Here is a 16327-nt window from a genome sequence, read left to right on the forward strand (position 1 = left end):
CCTTTTCCTGCCACAGGAGATGGGAACTTGAGCTGCCAGAGAATTTTCTGCAGCTCTCATCACTGTTTACACTGATATCTTGTACCCTTACATTTTTTGTTTAGTTGGCATCATCCTGCCCTCGTAAGGCCTACCTGCATAACCACCCTGGGAGGACATCTTGGTCAAAGAGCAGGCCTGAAAGGTCTGAAAGTTTGTTCTCCATGGTTGAATTGGAGTATACGTAACTTGGAAATTGTTACTTCATTGTTAGTTACATCAGTCCATAGCATCAGTGTGGGCATCTGGGCTCTTGGCCAAGCTCTAGGGTAAGCATGAGCACTAGAGGCCACTTAATGCTCACATTTGGAGGATGGTATTGGAGGATTTATTAATTGTGGCAGATTAGCTGTTTGGTTTGGGAAGAGAAATAAGAAAGCAGGAAAGGATATTTGTCCTCTCCTCTTACAAGTGAGAAATTTTATGGCTAAACATGGGAAATATTTTGATAAGCCCACATGGATTATTTTCCATCTGTTATTGCAGGAAACTAAATGGAGATAAACTAAATGGAGGCCCTTCCCAGATGGTGATTCATGATAAGGGATCGAAAACCAGCCTATCTTGCTTGCATAACTGGAGTCAGTTCCTACATCTCTGTTAAACTTACCTCAGGCTAGCTAAGTGTGTTTACCTTGGTTGCTGCCCTACATCTTGGGGAAGTATAGCCTCTATTAGTAATAATACCTCGTGGCTTTGATAAAGTTACAGAACATGCCAAAAGGAGGCTTTAGATCAAGCCGTAAGTTTTGTGTGGAACAAGAGATAATCTTCCTTGGCCTTGTATGGGATAGGTAGACCCTTAGATTGCTCTGCCTGGCACTGCCTGCACTCCTCAAGAGGTAGTGTTTTGTGGGGGAATCAAGTGCTAGCTCTTTGTCTTCTCTCAGAGCCTGTGTGGAAGGAAGCAGCTGCAGGACACTGGTACAATACTTTATGCTGCTACAAACTCGGTATATGCGTAACAAACTCGGTTATATGCAGTCACAGGGATCTGGTGGCTTCTCCTGTCCCTGTCCCACCTCATGTCTGACAAACTCTCTTTTTGAAAAAGTATATTGCCATCCAGTTTAAAACAAAAGTTTTTCTTGTGTCTAAAACTACCTAGTTGTCAGCAGCAAAATCATGTTATTTTCACTGTGTTGCGTCTTTTCAACAAATACTGGACAGTGGATTTCTTTGCTGATGCTGTGATGGAATATCCTATGATGACGTTGCCAGCCAGTGCTAGCTCTTTGGAAAGTTGCCTCCAGTTTGTACAGGTGTACAGAAGTGCGCATTGGTGTGGAGAGTGACAGCTGTTTGGCCTTGCCATGCTGTGTCTCATGGAGAAATTCTTGGTGCCGGATGCTATCGCAGGATCCTTTGTGTGCGAGGAGCCTGGCCCCCTATGTTTCATTTTTCCAGGTGGTCATACCACCAGAGTGCTAGTGTTGCAGAAAAAGTTGCATGGTATCACTCACTTGTAAAATTAACTGAAAGGAAGGACCAGATGAAAGAACAAAGTTCACAATTTGGCATTTGTCTGCCTTTTTCTCTCTTCAAATTTGAGGGTAGGCTAAACAAAGTAACAGGCTGTTTGCATTCTTTTTTTTTTAACTGTTGTTTTAAGAAAGCTCTTCCCTTACAGTTTGTCCTCATTCTAGTTTCTTCCTTCCAAGAGTTGATTCAAGTATTGCCTCATCCACCCAAAATAGCATAAATCCAGGAAGACAGCAGCACTGGGAAAGAAGTCTTTATTTCCAAATACAAGTGTGGTTCAATTTTTGCCCATCTACTCCTCCTTAGGGCTTTTAGTGACCACACATTTCTACAAGCTCTTGAGAATAGCTACCTCAAATACGTGCTTTTTTTAGCATGTGTAATTATAGCCCCAAATTCAGGCAATTTGACCTCTGAATTAATAGCAGCTGTTTTGACTGTCAAGACTGATGTGGAGGGGCTGTTACATGGTGGTAAAGAAACCTAACCAAGGGCTGCAGACTTGAGGAATCCATCAGCTGTGATGGGGCCTTCACATTCACGTCCTCCTAAAAACACACAGACAGAAAAGGTGGATGTTGCTGGTGCGTGTCTGTTTGACAGAGCAGTGCTGTGGATACTGCCCAAAAGCCTCATGTCGGAAATGCTGAGCGGGCTTGGGCCACGCGCCCCATCGCTCCCGTTTATCCTGTGACAGGCGTCAGCTAGTGGCCACTGCCAAGGGCAGGAACACAAGAAATATTTTTGTAAATGGAGAATAACAATTCTTTTCTTCCCAGGGAGAATGAAAATGTTTCTTCGCCTCCCCGGGGCGTTTGCAGGCATGATTGGCTGGCGGCGGGGGCGGCCGGGCCCCGGCAGGACAAAGTCTCTCTGTGGCGGGCTCCTCAGAGCCGGCTTTGTCCTGCCGGTCTCCTGCTGCCCCGCAGGGCTCCGTCGCAGCCACTCGCCAGCGGCCCGGCCTGTTCTCTCGGGAGGCGGAGGCGGGAAAAGCATTCCCGAGACTACCGGGACTGACCGCTAGCCCCCGGGGCCGGCGATGTTACTATGGGAGCGAAGCAGGGCTCCACCGGGAGCGGTGCGCGGGAGCCCGCGGTGGGGGCGATGCAGGTCGGTACCGTCCCGTCACACACCGCGCTCCTCCGCTGGCCGGGTCGCCCTCCGGCACCCCCTGTCCCAGCCGTGCCCCCGGGGGGGCAGTGGGAGGGCACCTGCGGCACGGTACGAGGGGCGCGAGTGACATCGACGCACGGGGGTGTTTCCAACCCGCCTAACTCACCTGCGGCCGCGGCGACACCGCCGAGCCTCGCTGGGACCGCCCGCCCTTTGGGCAGAGAAGCCGCGCGTGTGAGCCGGGGGAGGACCCGCTTAGTGTGGGCTGCGCGTTTGGTCCGCGCTTTCCACCGGCTCGGGCTGGCCGAGACTATGCTGGAGCCGAGCGCGGGGGAATCCCGTGTTTTTTCAGTTAAATGGGAGCGGGGAGGCAGCCTGGCCTCCGCAGTGCTGACCGGTTCCCGCGGCGCCGGAAGGCGACACGTAGCTTTGTATTTGTATTGTATTCCAGCTTAGGAATGCTGGCAAGTCAGTATTTTAACCGAAAATACTCCAGTTTCTATGGAGGAACAAACTCCCGAGTTTGATATAGAAAGTCCTCTTCTCCCTCCCCCTGGCCCCGGCTTTTTTCTTTTCTTTTTATAGTGTCAGATGCTGAACTTCAGTAATCAATGTAGCTATGAAGCACCTAGGAGTACCACAGCATCTGTCAGAAGTGGAGGGACCGTGTGATGTGCGTGCCAGCATGCAGGAAACTGAAATTATCTGTAGTCATTTCCCCCACCCCCGCTAAAATGTGGATGTGGCATAAATACAACTTATTTATGCCTCGTACTTTGTTCTGTTGCTTGTACAATAATTAGTACTCCAAGTATCCTCTTTGTGCATGAAATCTGTGTTCATATTAGCCAATGTCCCATACTGTATGGGTTAGTGGCATTTATTGACCATCAGTGAACTACCAGTTGATTCTTTTATGCAATTATTTCCAGAGTGTGTGTGTTTGTGTTGGTTTTTGTTGTTGGGGGATTTTTTGGTTTTTTGGTTGTTTGGGTTTTTTTTTGATAGTTTGGGTTTTGTTTGTTATTGCATTTGTTTGTGTGTTTGTTAGGGTTTTTTTTTAACCACAAAGGTTGTGCAATTGGTCTAGGTAACTGTCTCACTCCCTCACCTGTACTATCGCAATGTATTTGACACTTCCCTTGCTGCAGTAGGTGTAATCACTTACTGATGGCTCTGGTGGGAGAAATAGAAATACCCATAATAATGTGTCAATGACTTGCCTTGCAGGGGTTTCTTGGGTATGAGGTTTACATGTGTTGACCTGAGATGGATGGAAAGTCTGACTTGTGCACGTTTGAGGTATCGTAGTTACAGAGCCTGTATCTACAGACATATACTTGACATGGCTGTTGCTTAAATACTTCATTTAAACAAAATTATGGTCAGTATGGAATGGTTCCTGAAGTAAGACACCTTGCAGTGTATTTCAACAAATGTTGAGATATACTGCTAGACCATGCTGTCTCCTTCCATTTGTCTCAAATAGCAACATTTTTTCTACTTGCTTTTATCAATATTGATGGAATCCTTTTGAAGTTAATGACAACGTTCTGTTGGCTTGATAAAAAGTGTGGGTTGTCGGGCCTCAACTGAGTATATGGGGTTTCTTCAAACTGTTTTAGGGACTGCCTTTCATGTAAAGAAATAAGAATTAAATGGTTTGGGTAAAGCTTCTTTTTGTTTCACAGCTGTGAGTCCATGCAGTATTGAAGTAGGTTGTGTTGGCTCTCAATTCAGTGCCAGCTTCTCTGTCAGCAAAAAGAGAGCTTTGGCTGATCTTTCCTTCTGCCTATTGTGTGAGACTGTGAGAAAGCTCATGTTTCTTACGTGGACTGAAGTTAAGTAGGGAGACATTGTTGGTGTAGCTACTGCAGTGGTTATATTCCTTATAATAGAGTTACTAATAATGCCAAAATTCCATTTCTTTTATAAAAACAACTACTCATTAATTTGTAAAAAGAGACAGAAAAATAATCTGGAGAGGTACTATGGCTATGATTTCTAGTTTCCTCTTTATTTTTCCTAATGAAGCTGTGCAAACAATATGAAGTTTATAATTGTACTAGGAATTCTGTTTTTCACAGCTTGTAATTATTAGGACTATGAGACAAATGAGGATTCAACTGACATTGGAAACATTTTTTGAGTCTATTTTATAACAAAAAGTGGTAAGTTGCAGTATTTTCTTAGGAAGCTGACCTCATTGATACTGCAGGAATCTTTTTTGAATGACCTGAACGGTACATGATTTATGAGGCAAATAGTATAGTATAATTAATGACTGTGTTCAAATTGCAAATGAACTTAAAATAACTTTGTTTTTTAAAACCATATTTGAAATGTACTGTTGCCTAAAAGACTGAGGAGAAAAAACTCCAGGCCCAATTAGGTAGGAGATAAGATAAGAAAGCAGAAGTTTTAATGAGCCTTCAGGCTCCGGGAATACAAAAGCGTTGTGCCAGAAAGGTGGATAATTTCCTTTCCTTTTTCAAAAACTTCCTCTGCTGTGTCTCTCCATACAATAGTGTCATCAATGTATTGTATATATTCTGGAGCCTTATCCTTCTCTAGTGTAGCCCGAATCTTTCCATGGCAAATGGTGGGACTGTGTTTCCACCTCTGGGGCGGTCAGTTCCAGGTGTCCTGCATGCCTCTCCATGTAAAAGCAAACTGCAGCCTGCACTCTGCTGCTAAGGGGATGGAGAAGAACGCATTTACAATATCGATGGTGGCGTACCACTTCACTGCCTTGGACTCCACTTCGTACTGGAGCTCCAACATGTCTGGCACAGCGGCACTCAACAGCAGGGTAACTTCGTTCATGCCACAATAGTCCACAGTCAGTCTCCATCCTCCATCAGATTTACGTACAGGCCAGATGGGGCTATTGAAGGGTGAGTGGGTCTTACTGACCATTCCTCAGCTCTCCAGCTCTCGGATCATTTTATGGGTGGGATCACTGTGTCTCGGTTTGTTTGGTACTGTCATCTATGCACTAAATAAAGAGCTTACCAAGAATTTTGTGTGATCTGTGCTGATAGGACAGATGTGTATTGCAAATACCAGCCTTAAGGCAGAATTATGTTCCTGAATGCATCTTAACTGAAGTGTACAGTGTAAACCAATACGCACATGCAATTATTCTCGATGCTGTGTAAGAATAAAGCATCATCTAACTTACTAAATAGCGGGAAAGATGCCTTCATGAACCCTTCAGGCATCTCTATCCCGCAACCTCATTAACAGTAAAGAAGAAAATGCTCCTTCAAGACTAGCAGTTAACTAAGCAGGCAGATGATCATCAGCAGCTTTCCAGGTGTTTGTCTTGTGTTGTGCCCCATTATATAATCAGAAAGCAATATCTTTTTACATATTCAGGTGCTGTAGTCTCTAGATCTGATTAGCTGCATGAGTGTTTCATAACTGAATTTTTGATGGTTCTTGTTAAAAAAACCCACACAATATAAAAAAAAATCTTGAAAAAAAACCCCCAGCTCCGATCTATGGCATCCTGATACAGCTACAAGAAATGATACACCTATCCATTACTAATGTAGTTATTACTTTAATAAGTATGTGCTTAGTCTGCGTATCTTTCTCTTGCACGTGCATGCCTATTCTGTGATGAGAAAGCATTTCTCTTATGAATGCTCACCCCTTATGATTCTTACTATGAAGTTTTTGGAGAGAATGCAAGATGTCCAGCTAGACTGTCATTCTAGGCTCCACAAACAAAGCTGTGAGAGGCAAACTGCTGGCCTTTGAACTGAGCAGCTTGCTGCCAGGCTCAGTGCTTGATGCTAATTGCTGTTCTTCCTATGTTCCAGCACTTGCAAAAATCTACTGGATAATGTGGGTTTCTTCTAAGTAGCCATGGCTGAGAATTCTTCCGTCCAGCCAGTGTTTCAGAAGCTTTTTGAAAAGCTGCAGACAGCATGAAAAACAACTTACATTTTTGATTTATTTTCCTAAGTAATTTTTATTCCAGAAATAAAAATTGGTCAGTGGTTTTGGTTATTCTATTCATGGAGTTGATACATTATTAAGGCAATTGAAGTGACAGTAGCATAGCTAATTGGTAACATGTGTGTACATGCTCCTCAGATGATGCCATCAGAACTCCTGTTTCTGTGTAGATCTGTACTTGTATAGTTTTGTCTATGGGCTAAGTAATGACTGCAGTTTGGCTGTAAATTTTTATTTTCTAGCTCTTAAAGATTCCTTGAAGTCTTGCAGTTTAGCATCAAATGCTCCTTCAAGACTAGCAGTTAACTAAGCAGGCAGATGATCATCAGCAGCTTTCCAGGTGTTTCTGACTCAGTACTTTGGCCGGAGCTCCCTTTCAGTTGCTGACAGCTGACAAATACTTGTATGTGCTTTACCTAAGTATGATTGTGTACAGCAGGTCAGGTTGCAAAAAACCCTGGTGTCAGACTTTTAAAGACATAGTGTTGATTGTAGACAGATGGCTACTGACACTTCCAACATTTGCTATAAACTGAGCTCCCCTTTGGCAGTTGTTCTTCCCTAGCTATTTGTGTGCAATGCCAAGTGCACCCAAAAGATTTAAGGATAAGTTAAAATGAGGGAAGAAGGCAGAGAGATCTTCAGTCATGTGCCTCATGACACATTTTTCAAGCTATTGGTAGAAGGTGGGAAGCCCTGCACCAGAGTACTGTTGATATATGTGTCTTGGCTGTCCCTTCAGTGTATGTGAAATACTTGTGTAGATGTCTTCCGTATGTTTTGTCATTTTCTGTGTACCTTTTTGTTTGGCAGGTTATTATGATGCCTTTTTAATTTTAATGTTGCTGTGGTGTTAAACTATAGAATTTAATTAATTAAATTTTGTCCGTTAACCTCTCTGCCTGTTTTTATAATTTGACCTAATTTTGAGTTCCTTTTTCAAGCTTTCTTTTCCTGCTTTACTTTATAGAAGCCAGCAGGATAAGTTCCTGATGTCTTCTGCAGCAATAAGGATGGACTGAAACTCTTGGATCACAAATTATTTGAAAAAAGGATTAAATTTTTCTTACCTTTTTTAAAGCTTGTCTGTCTATAGGCAGGTACATTACTTCATTTTCTTTCAGATGGGAAACAAGCAAAAAACTTCATTAGGGTTGTTTCTGCTTTGTGTGTCAGAAGGTTCTTGAAGTGTATAATGCTCAGACCACAAGAAGAAAACTGTCTGTTCCAGATGTGAATTGAGAATGAACTTTTAGTTGCTACCAAAGTGAGCTTTGCTCAGGATAGTAATTTAATGGAAACATTTCTAAATCTTAATAATTCTAAGCTGTTTAGTTTCATTTTAGCATATGCAAAAGGATTCTCTTGTTTTTCTTTCTTAGTTCTTTTCAAAGCCTCATGTGGTTTCTGAAAGTTGCGAAAGGATGAATAAAACTTGTTCTATTGCTGAGCTTGTTCTGGTTGGCTTATTCTTTGTGTATTCAGCTTGCAGTTCAGTGGAAATGGCACTATTTTATAGGCATGTGTCAGTTTAGTTTCATTTAATGGTTGGAGTGAAGCCTGAAGTTCCTTATGTTGATGTTACATGAATGTGAAGTGTTGACTTGGTAGAAATATTGCATCAAGGGCTCTAGTTTGAAATTGTTCTGCTGGCATCCTTTCAAATGAAGAAAGAATGGCTGCAGATAAACTCAGATTAGTGCTTCAGGAATGAACCAGCCACATGAAAGTTACTATCTTAACACGAAAGAAAACGGGAGCTGACTTCACCCCTCTGCCCCTTGTGTTGATTTATTGCTTATTGGATGACTGCTGTCATTAACACTACTGGTAGGAATAATTTCTACATAAATTGGGGGGGTGTTTGAAAAGTTTCTCATAACAGTGTGTTCAGATGTTAGCAAAGTCATGCATACCATGTGCATAACTGCATGGTATACTTTGAGTTCACATCCAGCCTTGCAAAAGGATTGAGGAGAAGGAATGGAAAATACTTGAATTTTACCATTCTCATCTGCCCATCTATTGTTTTCTTACCTCAAAGTGTTTTATCAGCATCAGGTACGTGGTGAATTTTAGTGTAATACTACTTTATGTTGGATTACAGATTGCTGATGACGCTGTCCCAGAAAAATGCAGAGCTGTGGGGAGCCTATATGCTTTTTTTTTTGTTTGAAAAAGAACAGAAAGGCCTTTGAAGCCTTGAGGAGGAAACTGTTCTGAGCAAAGTGATTTTGAATGTGTTTTACTGAAGTAGGTGCTTAATCCACTGTCTTGTGGTATCTGAGATGTTGGGAGGGGCTGGATGATAATTTGTTTGTTTCCTCTTCTTATAAATGTACTGGGAGGAGTATCAGTGTAAGACTTACAGACCTAAACCCTTCAAATGCAGTCTCCAGATTTGCATTTGCATCTGTGCATGACACTGTATGGATGACAGAAAAATTACTAAACTCTCTTTTGCATCAGATTCTGTTTTCATTTTAAATACAGGGTGCAAGACACATTAAACTTTAGGAGTGAACATCAGCAATGCTCTCTGGCATGACTGAGTAGGCTGTTGAGACATCTTGAGAGGGAGAGGTGATTTACTTTAAACCTTGAAGGCAGGATTGTGGGGGGAGAAGGAAAGGAATGCAGAGAAGTATGACTAGTGTGACTAGAAAACAGTGAAGAGGTGGCTAATAAATTGAGCTGTTTGTTGTGGCACATATCAGAATGATGCTGAACATATAGCTTAAAACATTAATTTTATAGAGTTTTGGTATCTTTTGAATTGTCAATTTGCAATATTTTTTAATAGAAAGTTGAATTACGTTATTACTGTTATGGACATTTAAATGCATTTGAAGCTTTTCTTTAACTTGTGTATCAGTGTGACCTTTTGTTTGACTTTTGTGTTCTGTGAGGTTTGTGATACAGCATTGGTAGTTGTATGAAATGCATTGTATTGTGTGAATTTTATGGGGTTTTAGTCTTAGATGTAGTCAAATGTACCACTAAATTTTAAGCATTACACAGAACTCTATTCAGGTTTATTTCCTTCAGCCAAGAAAAGAAAGCTAATGTGACAGTATGTAATCTTACTACGACAGAAATGCTTGACTCAAAGTAAAATGCTTCCAAGAATATGGGATATCATTCTTCTATTAGTAGAGTTAGAACAAAGGCTACTAGAAACCTTAATAGGGAAAGACAGTCTGGCTTGGGATGAACCTTGGAAACTGACAATTGGACCATTGTGTGAATAGTCTCGCATTATGACTGGATGATTAAATGTAAATGCTGACCTGATTGGATTTTATCCCACTTATGAATTGGCCTTTCAAAAAACAGTTGCGGGAAGCAGTAGACAGGTAGGTACCCAGCTTGTTTTTGTCAGATTCCAAAGCTACAGGTGTTGAATAACAGACAGAATAGCAGAAGTGTATTTTCTCACCAGCAGTTTGTTGATGCTGGAGTCAGTCGCTTGTACTACTTGGTTTGCTGTTTGAATTATGGGTGCAGAAAGATGAAGCATTCAAAAACAGTAGCAGTACAAGGTGTACCACTGAAGTTGAATGAAATTATAGTTAGAGCTTTGGACCATGCAATGCATATGGTGCTTTGGGGTTTTTTTTCTTTCAATTTTTATTTTTCTAAGATGCCACAAGAGTAAAAGCTATGCTTTGGCTGCAGGGAAAACTAATAAAAATATTGAGTTAAGTGTGAAATAAAATAAGTGCACCCACCATTCCTGAAGTGCCTCATTTCATGAATTTTTTATTCTAGCCTAATGAAACTTATTATGCACACTTACTGAGTTTAATTTACCTCATCATCAAATCCTGATACTGCAAGTACACAAGAACAAAGGTTTTTTTGATTATGCCAAGGAAAAACGGTCCTCTTGAACTTAGTTGTTGCACAATCTGCTGTAGCACTTTGATTCTCACACTTAATTTGTGTGGGGATCTCAAGGAGCAGGAGGTGCAGAAACAGTGTCACTGTAAAGAAATGTGTTAAGTTTACAGTTAAAGTACATGAGGGTGGCTGAGTCAGAGATAGCCTTTAAAACTAGTGTTGACTAGGTGAACTGAAAGTCCAGTGTCTCTTCAGTAGTGTTACCTTCTAGTAGCGTGTACAAAAAAACCCCTTACTGCTGCCGTAGTCTGTGTGACAAGGTGAAAGTCTAGAAAACTTCAGAAAACAAAACAGCAAATAAAGTCTTCATTTTCAGTGTGTCTCTACGTATGCGACATAGGCAAGTATAACTGGTCTTTCATCCTTTTACTTGGATTAATTTTGATCTTCAACCTGAAAGTGCTTGGCTTCCAGGTTTTTATCTCCTGAAGCCGTGCTGAGCTTTTGCAAGACCGGGCGCGTGCTGTGCCCCAGGAGGTGAGATTTGTTCTTTTCTTTAGAACCCCTTCAACACCTATTGGAGAGTAAATTGACATTTCTCCACTGGACTGGTACTGTGTGTCCCAGAACATGTCTAGGAAAAACAGCAGCTGGCTATCCTCTGTGAAGCAATTTGTAAAAAGTAAGAAATCCTTGATGATTTCTAGCAACTGTTAGTTGCTAGAGTGTTCTCAAGAGAAACTGTTTTCTAAAAAATCAAATCATTTAAATGAGGGGTCAGGGAAATGGGATCTGAGTTGTTGGTAGTTTGTTTGGTTTTTTTCTGAAACGGCACTTTTGTATTTCAGTTAAAGCTGTTCGCTCACAAATTTTGAAGAATTGATTCCTTCCTATTGGGGGAGCACTGGAACAATTTTACCAGGGCAATCACAGAACTGTTGTTGGGCAAAAGATAGTGAAGAGAACTTAATCCTGAAATAGATCTAAGCTGAATTTTTATGAGTTTCAGGTTATTGATAGGTAAGACCTCAGAATCTTGCAGCTGTGTTTTGCATACAATCAGTTTCTTTTTTTTCTGTCCTCATCTTGAACAGGCCTTTGTTTCATTTGTGATGAGATATTGTACTGGTTTGCGATGATGCATATGTATATGTATAAACCCAGTAGAATTCAGCTGTAACAAGTGTAAACTACTCTGCTTGTGTCTTCCACATTGTTACAGAAAAGTTTAGAAGTTTTGCGTGTGTACTTTTACTTGGTATAACACATGAAGGTTATAAATTGATGCTGAGTAGGTGTTCTGAATTTATCACACTGCTTTTTGCCCTTCTCACCATCACCCCTTACCCCCCACTTCCATCCCCAATCCTGATCATGGTAAATGAAGACCTCCTCCTGACAGCATCACAGCAGTTCAGGTGGCTGCTTTTGTATTAACCCGCTTCCACAATAAGTGGAGAGGGAATGGGCAGTTTTTAAAAAGATAGTTGTTCAATAAGCATCATTGTTTTAAAAAGGCACCACAAAACTCTTAGTAATTTTTGCATACTCAATCAAAATTATTGACTGTTGCTCTTGATCTCTCATGTACTGTGAAATACCAGTGAATGAGGTTTAGGAAGTACCTCTGTGTGTGTGTTGCTTGACTTTACTGGTGTAATGAGACATTAATCTTCTATGTCAGCAAAATCAGGACCTTAAAGGACCCTAAAGGACCTCATAGTTCTTTCTGAAAGTGTAAACTACTTAAGTTCAGGTTAAAAGTAGTTTGGAAGAAAATTTCATTCTGAAAATGTAAATATAATTCTGCTTTTTACTGTTAAGTTCTAAATTGTAGCATTGCTAATTTTCAGGTACCTATTTTCATGATGTCTTGGTGTCTCTGTTAAGTAATGTGCATGATTTGTTTTGGAGTACCAGATTTTCTCTAGAACATAAAACTGCTTGGGGAATATGTTTATTTCCTTTATATAAACAGTGCAGTTAATTCACCACATCATCTAATGTGGTGAAAAGGCACTTAATGAAACTGGAATCACCAAGAATACAACCACAGTCTGTTTGATGATAGGATATGTGCTTGAGACGAAAGGAACAAAACAAAAAGAATATAACACCTTGTTTTAACATCAGAGTTTCCATCATCCTTAGTATGAAAAGAAAGTTTTGGAATAGGATTTTGTCGTAATGAGAACTCTGGGACTTTTTTTTTAACTTCTACAAACTATATTTATAAAAATCACTCAAACGCCAGCCCTTTTGAGGACATGTTGTGTACCCTGGGGCCCAGTTCTCCCGCCGGAGTGGCCAGCGGCGGTGTTCCCGCAGCCGGGCAGCATTCCCTCACCTCCCTCTCCCCTCGGGGCCGGCCTGTGCGCGGCGGCGCAGCGCCCCCTGGCGGCGCGCCGGGCACCACCGTGCACCAGGCGGCGGGGGCGGGAGGGGCCGAGGGACACCGGCGCTGTGGGATCCTTCTGGAATACTAATTCCTGCTTGGTTTGGTGGTGCCTCTGTACTTTGAGGTGCCCTGCAAATTCAGCAGGAGATGGCAACGCAGTTCCTAGTGCTTGTACGCCTTTATAATATGCAGCATGAGGCAGTGAAGCAGGCTTGCTTCATCAGTGCCACTGGGACAGATATATTCAGTGTGTATACATGTATATTAAAAATATCTTTTTATCATAGAAAATAGAATATCCTAAGTTGGATGGACCCACAAGGATCATCAAAGTCCAGCTCCTGGCCCTGCACAGAACTATCCCAAAGAGCCACACCGTGTGCCAATAATATCATCCAAATGCTTCTTGAACTCTGTCAGGCTTGGTGCTGTGACCATTTCCCTGGGGAGTCTGTTCCAGTGCCCAGCCACCCTCTGGGTGAAGAACCTTTTTCTGATATCCAACCTAAACCTCTCTTGACACAACTTCAGGCTGTTCCCTTGGGTTCTCTCACTGGTCACCACAGAGAAGAGAGCAGGCCTGCCCCTCCTCCATCCCTCATGAGGAAGCTGTAGAGTGCGATGAGGTCTCCCCTCGGTCCTCCTTCTCTCCAGGCTGAACAGACCAAGTGACTTCAGCTGCTCCTTGTACAGCTTTCCCTCCAGACTCTTCACCATCCTCATTGCCCTTCTTTAGATGGTCTCTAGTACATGGATATTTTTCTTATACTGTGATGCCAAAAACTGCACACGGGACCTGAGATGAGGCTGCACCATTGCAGAGCAGAGTGGAACAATCAACTAGTGTATTTTCTCATAGTCTTGAGTACACTTAAAGCCACTTAGGAACTTTCATTTTACTGTCTTTTCCATTCAAAGTTTTTTAGTTTGTTCCTTTATTTCCCTGCTCCTGGCTGGGTGACCAGTCCCAAAGAGTGGTGGTGAATTGGGTTAAAGCTGGCTGGTTGCTGGTTACAAGTTGTGTTCCCCATGGCTCAGTACTGGGTCCAGTCCTTTTTAATATGTTACTTGGTGATCTGGACGACAGTAAACTGGGCAGGAGCATTGATCTACTGGCAAGCAGGAAGGCTCTGCAGAGGCATCTGGACAGTCTGGACCCATGGGCTGAGGCCAGTGGTATGAGGTTCAATAAGACAAAGTGTCGGGTTCTGCCTTTGGGTCACAACAACTCCCTGCAGCGCTACAGGCTTGGGGCAGAGTGGCTGTAAAGCTGCCTGGTGGGAAAGGACCTGGAAGAACTGGTTAACAGCAGCTGAATATGAGCCAGCAGTACCCAGGTGACCAAGAAGGCCAGTGGCATCCTGGCTTGTGTCAGAAATAGTGTGGCCAGCAGGACTAGGGCAGTGATCATTGCCATGTCCTTGGCACTGGTGAGGCCTCACTGCAGATTCTGTTTTGGGCCCCTCACAACAAGAAAAACATGTTCACAGAAGGGCAACAAAGCTGGTAAAGTGTCAGGAGCACAAGTCCTATGACGAATGGCTGAGGGAGCTGGAGTTGTTTAGCTTGGAATAAAGGAGGCTCAGGGGAGACCTTGGTGCCATCTACAACTACCTGAAAGGAGGTTTTAGCCAGGTGGGGTTCAGTCTCTTCTCCCATGTATAATGTGACAGGACATGAGAAAACGGCCTCAGGTTGTGCAAGGGGAGATTTAGATTGGATATTAGGAAAAATTTCTTCATAGAAAGGGTTACCAAGCATTAGAACAGGTTACCAAGGGTTGTGATTGATTCACCATCCCTGGAAGTATCTAAAAGCCATGTAGATGTGGCACTCAGGAATATAATTTAGTGGTGAACCTGACACTATTAGATTAACAGCTGGACTCAATGATATTGGAGACCGCTTCCAACTTGAATGATGCTATGATTTAAAAACATAAAATCTGGTTTTCCTATCCCTGTGTGTTCTTAAAAGTGAAGCTTCATCTGCTGCCTGAGTTGATCCTATATGCAGTTTTAGTTTTCATTTTGCTATCTTCCTTGGCCTGTCAGTTCAGCTCACAGAAATGGCAAGAGAGTAATTAAGTGGGGAAAAAAAATGAGAATGTTTTTGCTGCTTTAGAAAGTTGTTTTGGCTTACTTTTAAGAGCTAAATCGCAGAATTTGCAGAATGAGTCAAGGGGCTGCATAAAAATGAGGAAGAGTGTGGAAGTTGTTATGGTCAGAAAGAATTTGTTTAGTTGATACAACTGAAGCTGTACCCAGCCTACAAGGTAGTGTGTTTGGGAAGAAAAACCTGCATAGCCACAGATGAAAAGAGGTGTTGATCTTCTGAGAACCTTCCAAAGGTACTTGCTTCTGGAGACAAGGAAACCTTAATGAGTGTCCTAGTTAGGACAGCTGAGATCAGTTCATCATGGTGGGTGTAACCCAAAGCTGTATTCTATAGCCTTCCATGTCATTTCCCAGAAACTAGACTATTGTTGTCAATAGACTATTCGCACCCTCTGCCCATGGAGCCTGACTCCTCAGGCTATAAACTAGGTGTTAAGAGGCCTGTGAGATAGGAGGATGTTTCTGTCCTCACACCCTTTGTGAACTCCCCGCCCTGAGGAGAGTACCAAGCATTCCTGCCTGAACTGGAGGATATATAATCTTGGAGTTTTGGAACATTTTTCAACCCACTCGTGGGATCCAGAGGACAGCTGCATCTCATCGCTCTCAACCAGACTTAGACCACCACTGGACTGCGATCACCACTTCTGGCCAGACTGCAGCAGCTCTCCCACCAGCAGGTTCTTCCCCTCTCCCTTTACTTTGGACTCAAACAGGGCCCAAGGAACACCACTTTGTTCAGGCCCCAGGGCACTGGGTTATACATTTGGGTTTTTGTGGGTTGAGACCAATTGTTTGTTTGTATTATTGTACTTACTGTATTATTTTAATAAATTGTTATTCTGACTTATAATCTCTCCTTTGAGTTGAGTTCATCCCCCTGCTGGTTAACTTTTAAACCAGCACAATGAGTTTGAGAAGAAGTAAGCCCATAGAAAGCAAGCAAGCAAACAAGTTAAAAATACCACCGACCTTGCATTTTTATAGGCTATTTTAAGGTGAATTGTGACTTGAGCTCAAAATGTTTTAAGAAAATCCTGGTTATCCCTTTTCTTCTTTTGAAAATGATTGTCCTGTCTTCTGAAAATCTTTGATATAATTGGTAAATGTTTGGCTTTAAATATATAGGAAATACAGAGTTTTCCTTGAAAAACAGTTGCTTTTTTTTTCCCCAAAGAGTCTAGTGTCTGCATTACTCAGATATTCATATGTACAGCTTCCCCAGTTTTCTTTAATATCGAGTCGAAACAAAACAAATAAAACTATCCAGAGATTATGTGCTTTATGCTTGTGCTGGTTTAAGATTTAACCAGCAGGGGAAAATGAACTCAACTCAAAAGAGAGATTATAAATCAGAATAACAATT

At 42.1% G+C, this 16327-nt stretch overlaps 1 protein-coding gene across 2 annotated transcripts in view; it reads left to right on the forward strand.

Annotated features, from left to right (window-relative positions):
* TJP2 (tight junction protein 2) overlaps positions 1-16327 on the forward strand; it is a 55046-nt gene that overhangs the window by 5219 nt on the left and 33500 nt on the right. The window contains exon 1 of one of the 2 annotated variants that reach the window (XM_051801367.1): positions 2369-2631. The exons of the other annotated variant lie outside the window; for it this stretch is intronic. Within the exon in view, the coding sequence (XP_051657327.1) occupies positions 2569-2631 (63 nt within the window). The 5' untranslated portion in view covers positions 2369-2568. Of the gene's footprint in view, positions 1-2368; positions 2632-16327 lie in introns of those variants that run through there. 2 annotated transcript variants of the gene reach the window in all.

This window comes from Manacus candei, unplaced genomic scaffold (genome assembly GCF_025592945.1).
Source record: "Manacus candei isolate 608988 ecotype Guabito, Panama unplaced genomic scaffold, ASM2559294v1 h1tg000051l, whole genome shotgun sequence".
In the NCBI taxonomy this organism is placed as follows: domain Eukaryota; kingdom Metazoa; phylum Chordata; class Aves; order Passeriformes; family Pipridae; genus Manacus; species Manacus candei.